The following is a 13344-nucleotide window of genomic DNA, read 5'->3' as shown; positions in this document are numbered from 1 at the left end:
TGTCCCCCTTCATCAGAAAACTGCAACAAGAACATGCTAAAAACATCAAAAATACAATTTTCATTGAAGGTCTTTAAGATATGACTAAAGATGATGAGGTGATGGAGAACAGGAAGGCACAGATTCCCATTATGGTTAAGCAAAGTGAAGTAACATCTTGTGTGTTCACATATCTGTGTTTTGATGTTATCTGACTCTAAATGGAACTTGAAATCCAGGCAGAGGAAGGAAAAGGAAGTCAACCTCATAAAGGAATGTCTTTCCAAGTGCTAAGAATCTGTGATTTGCTAAATTCTCATTAAGTCTGCTTCACAGATGCATTAAGAGGCTGATTTCCCCCAGGCCTCACCCCCACTGCTCAAGCAGAGTAGCACCGTAAATGTGTGCGTGTGCATGTACGAGGAAGCTGCCGGGTGTGCAGAGGTGAAGAGTCTCCAGAGCATTAGGAAGCTCCTCTCAGTTAGCAGAGTAGCCAGCTTTGCTCCCAGTGGGAGGTCTAAAGGAAGCTCCTCGCACACCGAACACCTGGAACCGCGACGTCTTTCCTGTACGCTGGAGCAGAGCAGCACAGACAACTGAAGCTTTAAAATAAAGATCTGTCAACATAAATAACCCATGACGACCTGCTTGTCCTTTAAACGTATTTTAGACTCTTCAACTTGAAATGTAGATTGAGCTCAGATTTAATTTTCTCCTTTCTTCTGCTCGTCTATCAATAAGGAAGTAAACGATAAATCTCCACAAACTGATTGATCAGGTCATGAAATATGTCAACACAGAGAACAGACAAATACAAACAATCAGTGAGTTATAACTCCAGGAATCAGACAGGAAATAAAGATGAACAGGGAATGAAAAGCAATCTCATTGGTTACATTTTACCCAGTTTATTCCTACTCCCACCATCATGGCTACATTCAAATCAATGTCAAGAAAGGAAACAAAACAGCATAAATAATCCAAAAAGCTCTGCAAGGCCAACACATATGGAGCAGACAGGGAACAAAAACCTGCTTCTTAAATCAGCCTTAAACAGAACAAATATGTTGCTGGCTGACTAACTTAAATACTACAAAACAAAACTCATGAGTACATTAAACTAATTAAATTTAAAATCCATTAAAAAGACAAAAAAACAAAAAAATAAAAATTCTTTTTTGGAAAAATATATATATATATTTTCCATGCTTGTTCAAAATTCAGTTTTATGTGTTTGGACCTATTTAAGTGATTTATTTTAGCTGCCTGACAGCAGAGATAAAAAAAAGAGTATTCAGTTTAATGAAAACACATTATAAGAGACCAAAACACAAGCAACAAACAAATCAATAAGTAAGGTAAATGAACTATTTTAGCTTTTATACTCTAAGAGATGTCATTTAACATATCTCTATTATAATAAACCACAAGAGTGTTATAAATAGCTGATGGCCATTGGTTTTATCCATATTTGGTACCAAGCCAAAAACAGAAAAAAAACACAAGTCTAGCATACGACTTTGTCTTCTTTGCTATAGCGTGTTGTTCGGGTGATGGAACACATTTGTTGACATATTTGCGTGCAAAGTAGATAAACATGACCTCACCATGCGAAAGCAGCTACGAACACTTGGCTCCACATTGCTGCCGCCGAAAGCAGCAACTTCGCCCAGCTGGCGGGGGATCTGGATGGCTTCATGGAGCAGCAGGCTGAGGTGGCGCTGGTCTGTCAAACCCCCAGGACCAGACACCTGACGGAACAAATCTGCACAACACGCACGCCGTTATCCATCAAATATGTAGAAACAGATTTATTTGCACGCCGGTAAGTGCAGCAGCATAAATGATACACTGTTTGTGTGAACTTCTGTGCACTATCATCAAATATGTGTGTTTTTCTAATTACACATCAATTTGTTTAAATGATTTGCAATGAATTTAAGCCTTTTCATATTAAAATTATGATTCAATTCAAGATGGAGCCAGAAATGTAGTCAATCTTATAAGCAAAATGTGATTTATTTTTTTTTAATTGTTAAAATTTGTCTTGTAAATCTTCTAAAAAAACATTTTTCTGTGGAGAAAACTTACAGAACAAGATAAAACCTGCACTCGTAACCTGGGTGATAATCTAAAGATAAAGAAGCTGCTTACGCAGTATCTTTTCTGTGTCTCCTTTCTCTGAGCTGGAGTATGCCTGTCACTGACGAGATGAAATATGACGAGTGTGAGTCTTCTGCACGATGCCTGTATAGACACCCTATACATCCCAGCTTTCTTTCCTGGTTCTCATGGGAAGAAAGTTTGACTTTAACACTGTTATGTTGAACAACCTCTATTCAGTTTCATGACTCAAGCTGAGGACTATTTGACATTTCAGATGCTCCTGAACAAGTTTTATCGAGCTGAGATATGTAGTTTTAAATTTTGTAAACTATACACTGAGCTTGAAAACACAAATAAAAGAAAAGCCGATAGCAAAATGAACAGATTTTGCAACAGAACCTAGTTCAGAAAATCATTAAGTGGATAAAATCCATGAAATTTAGCTTGTAATCCTTTAAATTTTAACAAAACATTTGGCATCAAATGCAAAGCTAGTTAAAAACAGCCATCTTTTCTAATCCTCAACCAATAGAAAGCTCTCATTTACATCAGAAACCATTTGTTTGAAGAAAAGTCTGTTCTTTTATGGTGTTCAGTCTCACACAGATGGTGTTTTGAGCATAAAAAACCCTGAAATGAGTTTGTGACTGTTGCCTCAAATCCTATATCAACTACAAGCTGCTTTGAGTTTTACTGTAATCACCTCAATCATTTACCATTTTACCTACGCTTGCAGGAAGACTCAAAAACTGGTGTTGGAATAAAAGGCCCCAAAGCTGCACACTAACGCTAACGTCTGGCTCTTTGCCAGCAGACTTGTTAAAAATGAGAGATTTAAGCCGAACGAGGAGAGTGCATGAATGGTGTCTCTGGCATGTAATCTTTTTAGGGGCCTCTGGAGTAATTTTGCACATGAAGAGAAAGAGCACTTTCTCCATTGTAGCAGCAGAGCCATTTCCTCCATTACTCTAAGTGCACGTCTTTATCTGTCACCGACAATCAAGACTGCTTTGTTTTGGATGACTCTCTGCAGTTTCCAAGTGACTTTCACCTACAAGAATTTGCTTCACACTCACATTTGTATTTCTCCTGGACGTCAGCGTTGCACAAGCACACCAATCCCATCTTGAAGCTGAGAAATCGCATTTTGCCATTCCGAGCGCTACAGAAGAGAAAACAAAGACAGAAGTACGAAGGTAGCGGTTATTGAAAGGCGAAAGAACTCAAATCACTGCCTACTGGGTCGTGATAATACATTCATACATTGCCGTAGCCATGCTGGAAGACATTTTATGGGTCAAAACAACACAATACAGGTCAGTGAAGTAGTGTGAAATTGTATTAGAGATCATTCAGAGTAAATAAAGGCACTGCAGGAGCTGGATGAAATGTTCTGAACATGTGTGTGTCTCAAAAGAGTTCACATATGGCTTAAAAACGTTTGCACACTGTTCTTCTAATAATTTTTACCTCCCGTGATATCAGCAGATATTTACTTCCTTTCTCTTCCTAACATATGTCGTTGTTGCATTTACCTGTATGTCTGTTTTACCATAAATGGAGGCTGTGGTGCAGTGGACGACCAACAGCCCACAGATTCAGTTACTACTCTGCCCACCATGTGTTGAAGTGTCCTTGGGCAAGACATTGAACTCCACATTGCTCCCAGTGGCCTGGTTAGTGCCTACATGGCAGCCGTGCTGCCATCAATGTATGAACATGTGTCTGCATGAGTGAATGAGACTGCAAAGGTAGAAAAGCCCTTTAGAAACCTGTTTCTAACAGTTGTTCCTGTGTTGGTGTATTTTCTGTACTTTGTTCTTACTGTTCTGCTGCAACCTTTCTTTCCAGTCATCCTTTGGGGTCGAATTTAAAGTGAATGACTGAAAATTTGAAAGACAGGTATTGTAATTTTGAAAAAAGAATAAAATTGAAGATTTGAAAGCAGTTTTAAACTTGAAAATACACATTTTAAACTTGACGGAATTATTGATAATTTGAAAAAATAAAATTGAACATTTGAAAAAATAATATTGAAAACTTGAAAGACATATTGAAAATTTGAAGAAAAAAAGTACATTTGAAACTTAAATAAAAAAATGAAAACAATGTATAATAAAATGAAATAAATGTTTATTTGTATTTTTAACCTTCTGTTTTCAGTTTCAATTCAGAGTTTTCGAGTTTTCGCTAATGAGCTGATCCTGATTTTATATGGGGGTGAGGCTTTGGGGCAGGAACTGAAACTGAAACCATAAGCAAACAGAAAAAGGAAAAAAAGGAAAGTTGAAAGTACAAATAAACCTTATTTTTTCATTGTTAACAGTTTTTTTTATTCAAGTTTCAAATGTACTTTTTTTCTTCTTCAAAATTTCCACATTTCTTTTAAGTTTACAATATTCTTTTTTCAAATGTTTAATTTATTTTTTCAATGTTTTAATAATTCCTTCAAGCTTACAATATGTATTTTTGATTTTCAAAATGGGTTTAAATTTTCATTTTTTTTTTATTTACAGTGCCATTTTTTTCAAAATTCCAATCTTGTTTTTCATTCATTTTAAACTAATCCCGATTTTACTCTATATCTTCTATTTGGACATTTTGTCCTTTAATTATCAATTTATTAGTCATATATTACAGATTTTTATTCAATAAATTAATAAAACATAACACATTGTCATGGATGGTGGTGGGGGACCCAAATGCAGGAGACAGGACATGGTGGCAGAAACTCAAACATTTACTTAATAAACTCAAAACATGATGACCAGACAATGAGAAACTGAAAACCCGACACTTAAATACACTGAGGTTGATTAACTAAATGAAGACAGCTGTGGATGGTTAACCTGAATGTGGTGAGACTGACAGGGGAAACAGAACATGACAAAACCAAAGCACTGAATCGTGACACACATACATTTACACATTATTAAAGTATGTTTAAAGTATTACTTCCTCACATTGAAAGAAATTATTTTATCTTCATTTATCTTTTAGTCTTGCAGTAGCCAGACTTCTGGATGTAGAACAAAGAATCAGACGCACCACTTGCTTAATTTTTAACTATTCCAACAGACTGTGCTGGGGCTAAAGACAAGACGAACTTAGAGGGAGTTTTCCTCTCTATATTTGCATAAGTGCTTGCTTAGTGAAAGGGATTATTCTATTAATTCCTCAGTATAACATGCTGGTCACTTACTGTATGGAAACCACTGATAAAAACATAAAAAAAATTATATTTTTTATTGAAAAAAACTAAAAAACATTTGCTGAATAATTTGGAACTTGTTGCATTTTTGAAATTGCAAATACTTTTTAAAATTGTGTTTGGTTTGTTTTTTATATTCTTTGTTTTGCCTCATGAAATGAGTGAGATGCTTTATTAAAAAAAAAACTGTATTTTATGTAATTTAAAAAAAATTCTGGTTGTAAAAGAAATATACACTTGTTTTCAATGACAAAATACAGAAGTAAAGACTGTCTGAAGAAAAAACCAACGTTCACCTTTCTGAGCTCTTCAGTCAAACAGCGCATTAGGATCTGGGCCGAGCTGAGCTGCACTGGCAGAACCCAAAGTAATCAAATGAACATTTTAATGATTAAGTGAAAGACAGATCCCTAATGCACATCCTGCCAGTAACAGCCCCCCTGAGACACAGATGCATGTGCACGCACGTGCTGCAGTAAATCAGTGCATCCAGAGCAGCTCAGACTAAAGCCTTATTCACTCAAACTGCTTGTCTGCAGAGTGTCACAGTAAAGCTCCACCTCAACCTTCTGAAATGGAACCCAAACCAGCAAAAAGAAAATTATGAAGCTCCACCTGAAACCACTGGTGGCAGATTCCAGAAGGTGTTCTTAAGAACAACAGATTTTATACCAAACTTAATGTAATTATTACAGATGCATTGAGGATTCTTTCATGGTGGTGGAAATGAGGCTTTTTATAGCAAACATTTGGGGATTTCTTTTAAGGCTGAGCCAGTTAAGGATGGAGGGGTAAACTATGGTCAGCCTACGCTTCTTATCTCTGGCTTCATTTTTCCTGTTGGGAATTCGATGGATGTCATTTGGTCACCCGCTTTTGTTTAGTTTTACACACTAGTTTGCTGATGTATTGCAAATTAACGACACACAAATGCAGATTTGTTCATTTCTGTTGGGTCCATTCTCTTCTTGGTCACCGGTTGTTTGTTCACTTCCTGTGGAGTTAGAGTGACTCACTTTAATGCTCCATTTTGGACCCAGTTGAAAGGAAATACTCTTTTGTCCGTTGGTTCCTTGACTTTAGAGATTCCTGGCAATCCAGCCTGACAAATGCAAGTTTAGACACCACAGCCAGATACATCATCGCCGTCCATTCCTATAACTTTGAATGTGCTCTTAACCCTATAGCAGGTCTGTAACTTCCCATTAGAAGTGGTTCAGCAGCTCAGTTTAGCCTTGTTTCCGCTGAGCGGTCTGGTACAGAGTAGTACTGGTCCAGTTAATTCTGGTGGGCGTTTCCACTCAGTTTACTCTCGCTTCCACTGAGCGGTTTGTTTTCCCGGCACATGTGTAGTGTAGACGACTAGAAAAGCAACAAGAATGGAGTTCATCCAGCAGCTGGTCTTTTTCTTGCTTTAGTTTTTGTACATCGTGTATGACAGGAATTTAATGTTGTTTGAAAGAAGATTACGGGCAGCTTAGAAGAGTACCACTGTAAAGAGGAAAACGGAATCGCTAGCTTAGCGCTATACTGATGCCTTCTGATGTTGTCATTACTTTCTGCTAATTCTTCTGCCTCTACCGCCCCGTGGTCTTACAACGGATGGGGGCCCTCAAGGGGTACGGGATGTAACTGCTTAATTGGTTCATTTAACAACAAAGTTCAACAATTGAAGGGCCTTTCAGCCAATCAGCGATTTGATGTCACCTCATTCAAAGTGAAGCAAGCACTAAAGCAAACTGAAATGTAAGCAAAGAAGCCTTTCATGTAGTCAGGAGACGTTCAGAAAACCCAACTTGCTCCACTTGTCAGGTTAGTCCTGTTTGTGTTGTGGGTTTCCTTGTAGACGCGGCATTAAACAGTCGCCTGGGAACAAAAGTTTGACTGCTGGGGTCGAAGATAATTTGCTTTTGTTGTGTCTCAAAGGGGCGACTGGCTCTTTGCCTGAACATGGTATTACAGCTTCAGCAGCTGTTGCTGTTTATAGATGTCTGTACAACAAGCAGGTGATTATGGAACATAATGACATATGTGTGCCTTAAAAAGAATCTGAAAGCTTTAAAGTGTTTGATGTGGGAATGTGGTTAAATGTGGTTAAATACCATTTATCTCCTAGGGGTTTTTATCAAATCCTTAACCAGCCAGTTTGTTGTTACTGTCTTGCAGTTTATTAATTAATGTAGTTAATTTTTAATCTGCTTTCTGCTCAGCATTCCAGTGATTTTATTGGTACTTAAAACTGGAATTTCCCCAATGTGGGATTAAAAACACTTTTAGTTGTGTGTAAGAGGAAAAAGGCTCAGGTAAGATTTCTATTATTCTAGCGGAAATAAGCAGAAACTGAGACTAGCATCAACCACGCTGTAAACTACAAAACATCTGAATGTCAAAAAACAAACATGAAATAGAACTTTTTTCACAAATAATAAGATTTAGCATTACCAAATAAAATTGATCCAAACCCTGATCTTTAAAAAAGAAGTAAAGCTTTTTAACAAACGTCAAGAGCATAGTTTTCAATATAAGAGCAGAATCTCTCGTTCTCTTCCTCTGTTGCTGTTGTTGAGTATTTTAAGTAGCTGAACTGCACTTACAATATCATTAAATGCGGAGCATTTAATCGGATATCACTTAAAACGTACAAAAAAATGTTTGAAAGGGACCTTTTGTGCTGCAAAAACACAAAATATCACCAAGTATTTTGGTCTAGGTTCTAGATAAAATCTCTTTTTACACTAGATATAAGATAAAACCAACAGTAACTTTGAAGTGAGATGTAATAACAATAAATCTTGAATATTTTAGTCATTTAATCTAAAACAAATATCTTATCTTAACAGATATCTTTAATGAAACTCATTATTTGACTCCTAATCTACATTTAATTTGACAAATTTATCCTTAAATCCATTTTTTTATTTTATTTGGTCCAGAAAAAAAATAATGATAGTTCAGGTGTTAAAGCACAAACATGATATTTCTGGGGGAAAGTATAAATATGTATGTGTGGAAATGTGCCAACTTTAAAGATTTGAAGAAATATTATCGCAGCAAGATATCTTAATAGGAGGGTTGTTTGTTAAATTCTATGAATTATGTTGCATTGAAAGGTAAAAACTTTGCAAATTCTTTAATAAATCTTACCAATACAAATTCTACAAGTTCTATTGGCAGACTTTTTCACTGATAACAAGGGAAAAACATCTTGTATAGCATATTTTTTTAACATCTTTATAGAAAGGCATTTAATCTAATATACATATAGGAGTGATATGAAGATTCTAACTGACTGTTTGAATTTCTTTTAGATGCTTACTTCATGTCACAACCACAGAAGGTAAAACATTTGAGATTAATACTAAATACATTCCCGTGTATTACAATATTTTGGCTGGAGTCTGCAGAAGACTGAAAGGGAAAACAAAATCCAACTTTTTTCTTCTGAAAAAAAGACAAAAAATATTTTAAAATGTTTGCTGTGTGCAAAAGCTACACTTTCTCTAGAAGAAAAAAAAATCTGCTCTTTGTCAGCAGAAAGCTTTGCCTCCCACAACTTTAAGATTAGTGGTTAGTGTTAAGTTTTTATGTTTATTCAAGCCTCTCTGCTGCTGATTTCAAGCAAAGAAAATCTTTCTCCTCTTTGATTTGCAACTGGCACAGGAAATGGTGAAAACTATAATAATAACAATGTTTATATTTAAAAGTATGATTAAACTCACCGACGATAAATATCAATAAGAGATGTATTCTTTTTTTACACACAAAAAATGTATTTGTAAGTTTTAAATCATATTACGAAGTACGGGAAAATGCATAATTTATTTAAAGTGTTTTGTTTGACATAGCTGTGACAATAATAACTAAGAAAATGTAGATGTAAAAAGAAAAAAAAGATAAATTTTTAGTGTATTTACATATGTGAAAAACTTCGTTGTTCCGTGATGGTGCATGTAAAACATCATGCAACACTATTTATAATTCATGACAGCACAATGTTTTGCCTGGGAGAGTAAAAAAGATGTATAAGGGGAAAAAAGTCCTTATTTGAAGTATGAATGTGAATCAACGTGAAAGTAAAGAAAGTCCAGAATATGACAGGTTAGAAAGACAGGCAGCAGTGCAGATAAATTCCATTAAAATCAACCACCCATGAAAAATCTACATTTCTCCTGTAGTGACAGACAGGATTGCCACTCAGCAGTATGGTGCTCTGTGCTGTCAGAGAAAAACACAGGCTGCATCACGAGGATGCAAACAGTGTGTTTCTGGAACTTTTGCTCAGACTTTGTGCAATAGATTTGATATGTAGTCTCTGTGTGGAGAAACATATTCTAATCATTACAAAAAAATGAAAGTAAACTTTCCAATTTAAAGCGGTTAATGTTTCTTAGACAGAAGTGTGACATTCATTTTAACAATTTGATTCATATCACAATTTGTAGTTGCTGATACGATTTATAGTTGATTTTGGTTCACTTTGAACCATCCCCTAAAATCAATCCAGGACCCCTTTAACCAAAACTTCAACCAGTGTGACTCAGAGATAGATACCTGGTACTGAACATTTTTTCCAGATCCCTTGTATTTCTTGCAAAATAATCAAGTGTAATTTAAATATGTGTAAGTACATATAATACTTGGTCATTTGGAACTAAAAAAAGAGTTCCAAATGCAAAACAGCTGAACCACAATTGCACCAAAAATGGACAGCTGGGACTATAACTCATCTTTTTTACAGGACAAAAGATCAAGCTTGGTTTTGTTCCATTGTTAGCAACCATGAATGATCGTCTAACAGAAGTTAACAAAGAAAAGAAAGATGTCTCACAAGTGCTTTTATAAGGACTCCCTCCTTGATACAGTTGTGAGAGCATCAGTCACAGCGGACTCACCTGTCGTAAACGTTGAGCAGCCAGTTGAGACACATATCGACACAAAGAGGAATGTTGACCAGGATAGACCTCTGCTCCTCCAGCTTCTCATACAGAGCTGTCAGGCCGTGAATCACCTCCACCACATCCATCAGGCGCTCCGCCTGCTGCAGCTCCTGCTCCCGGAACACCTCGGAGAGGCCGCTGAGTGACACTAAATCCACTAAACAGGAAACAAAGTCCCGTTAAAAGACACAAATATCCTGGAAAATGACATTTCCTGCTGTGTAAGACTTTCATTCCCTTTTGTAGTAAGATTGATCCAGCGTTTGACTTCAGCTAATCACACAGCCACGGATATATCTAAAAGCTGTGTTTTGGCTTCAAAACCTGTTAGCAAATACATGCCTCTGAATTGAATTTCACACAAACATCCATTTCCATTCAGCAAATGAGAACTCCATTAACTGAACGGCTTGCACCCCTTTTAGCCACTTCAGTCCTGCATCTATGTTTCCAGAGCGGTGCCACAAATTTGATTTCTTTCTTCTAAAATAATTTGATGGCCTGTCCCCCCACAGTGGACACATTTATGCCAGCTATAATTGGATGGCACAATAATGAGGTAGCAAAGAGAGAGGAGATTAGAGGAGGATTGTCAAGGTTGAGGAATCCTCAGAAAATGTATTTCTTGTGAGTGTGGCACTGCTCAATCATTCACATGTGCAGAGAGAAAGAATGAGGAATCTGCAGCTATCAAGGCAGCCTGGCAATTAAATTCTGTAACCATATCGACTCATAGACCAGAGCAGGGGGAGATAAGAGAGCTGGTAAAGGAAGGGAAGTGGGAGAGGAGCTGACAGACGTTTTTCATGCATGCTGAGTTTTCATTAGACCTATTCGGGATGTAAAATTGAGGAAAGGAAGTCAGCAAGGTAAAAAAAAAAAAAAAAAATAGATGGAACATGAATGAGCAACTACTTTTAAGGCACAAGCGCTGGAATCTTACATTGAAAGTTTTGGAAAATTAAAGTGTTAAATCCAAAGAGGATCCCAACCAATCTTCATCAAAAACAAATTACCTTACTTTTTTGTCTCTCAAATGGACCAAAATAATAGCTGGCATCTTGACAATGATGAAAATGAGGAAGCAATGGGATTCACATTTTCAAGCAAAACAGTGAAGAAGCGGTGTTTCTTTCAAGAGCTAAGCACAGAGGCATGCTACGGCTGATCATTACATCTCACTCCAGCAGAGAGCATGTCATTGAATTACTGATGCTACAAGATAACCGCATATCACCAGCCACATGCATGCTGCAGACAAAAAAATGTAAAATGAAATCCTGTACATACATCTCAAAGCCTTCTGAACTCTCCGCAGCTTCATTGCCGTTCTGTACGCTGAGAACTTGATGTTGTTCAGATCCGCTGAAGGCAAAAAAGACAGAAGATTAGAGGCGAGTGAAACTCTGATTTGCTCTGAACCGATCGAGGAATTAAGCCTTGTCCCTTCTCCTGTTTATCTCATCAATGAAAGGGTCATTAGTACTTTATCGAACGCATAATACCACGGATGAATATGTGTGCATTCATGTGTGAGCATGGAATAGTGAGCGACTCTTTGCTAAAACTTCCTTGTAGACAACATAAACTCTAAAATACGTGATGTCTTTTAATCACAATTAGTTAGAGGTTAAGCAGGAGGCAATCACAGCTCTGGTTAATTGGGCCTCACAGGTTAACGGCAGTTGAAATAGAGTCCCTGAGGTGGTAAAATTTAGTTCACCTAATGAGCTGAGTGACAACGCCTTCAAAGCAGAAGCCCAGCGGCGCCGCGCTGCTGGTGTTCCTGCAGCTCGGTAAGAGTCCCGGGCGAAAGAGCTCTCTCTGTACTCACCCAGCGCTTGGTACAGCTCTGTCATCTTTGGATGGTCCCAGCATGTCGTCTGGGCCTGGTGGCTTTTATAAAATAAAAAAAGAAAAAAGAACAAAAAAGGGAAAAACATCTTATGATTTCATTTTACCGCGGCAGAAAGATCAGGGTAGAAAAAATGGAGTGTAAATGATGAAATGGAGCAGAGAAGAACAGGTGAAGCAGTAAAAAGAGTGAGAAAAAAGGGCAGAAAATAACAGCAAAGGAGAGAAACGAAGAAGACAAAAGGGTGATAACAGCTTACAGCATAAGCTAAGAGATTTTAGGAGTAGAGAGAACATACAAGTGTCAAACATAATAAACAGATTCCTATCCAGGTGTGTTGAAGCCACTTTGCTTGACTCAAATATGAGGGATCCCCGACTAGAAAGTCTCTTGAATGAATCATACAGAAAATTCATCAGCTGTAAAACAGATCCAATAAAAAGACAAGTGCTGCAGAATAAATGAGGAACCTCAGAGCAGGAGGTCTCTTAGGACCCGAGCCGTTCAGGCCTGCACTCCCCATTTTAGCTTTGCAAGCGGTAGTCAATGGCTGCCCATTGGAGTGTTACTTGGACCCACCACACCTCCCTTCTCCATTGGAATATAAATACATTGTCCATTAAGAAGTGGCGCTCATGGACTGTGACAGTCGGTTCAATGGAAAATCATTAACGCTACCAAAACATTGGTGTATTAAAATTGTATTTTGGCTCAGTTTATGTGTATCCATATTTTATAGTAAAGGCATAAACCAAATAATAAATATACAACTTACAGCTCTATATTATCTCAAATATAAAAAAATGTTAACCCCTTTGCTTGTAATTGTTGTTTTTTCATATAAACTACTAAAATGAACATCAACAAAGTGATTTGTTTGAGTTTTTTGGACTTCTAAACTAGTTTTTGACACGCATCCTTTCTTTTCCTCATGACTGAAAAAGGCTATTTCTACATGTTTTATACTGTTTTTGCTAAAATGCAAACAAGAACTTTTTTGACATGGTTGTTATTTTAATTTAGGAATAAAACAGACAAATGTGTGTCATGTGTCAGCAGGAATTAGGCTCTTTCCTCTCAAAGCCATATTAGGAAGCTATTATTTTATATCTGATGTTCTTTTTTTAATTTATTTATTTTTTTATCAAAAGTCATAAAACTGTAAGGAGTTCTGTAGAAAACTGACTGACAGAATTCAAGCTATTAATTTTACTTATACAATTTTGACCTATTTTAGCAGTCTAACTTCGTCTTTG

General features: G+C 36.8%; 1 protein-coding gene across 4 annotated transcripts in view; it reads right to left on the bottom strand.

Annotated features, from left to right (window-relative positions):
* Positions 1-13344, bottom strand: part of drp2 (dystrophin related protein 2) — a 209083-nt gene that overhangs the window by 19127 nt on the left and 176612 nt on the right. For all 4 annotated transcript variants that reach the window (XM_024283360.2, XM_024283358.2, XM_024283359.2 and 1 more), the window contains 5 exons: positions 12068-12129; positions 11524-11598; positions 10189-10390; positions 3162-3247; positions 1587-1744 (listed from right to left, as the gene is read on the bottom strand). In XM_024283360.2, the coding sequence (XP_024139128.1) occupies positions 1587-1744; positions 3162-3247; positions 10189-10390; positions 11524-11598; positions 12068-12129 (583 nt within the window). The remainder of the gene's footprint in view (positions 1-1586; positions 1745-3161; positions 3248-10188; positions 10391-11523; positions 11599-12067; positions 12130-13344) is intronic.

This window comes from Oryzias melastigma, linkage group LG10 (genome assembly GCF_002922805.2).
Source record: "Oryzias melastigma strain HK-1 linkage group LG10, ASM292280v2, whole genome shotgun sequence".
NCBI classification, from domain to species: Eukaryota; Metazoa; Chordata; class Actinopteri; order Beloniformes; family Adrianichthyidae; genus Oryzias; species Oryzias melastigma.
This window is presented reverse-complemented; position numbering and strand designations above follow the sequence as displayed.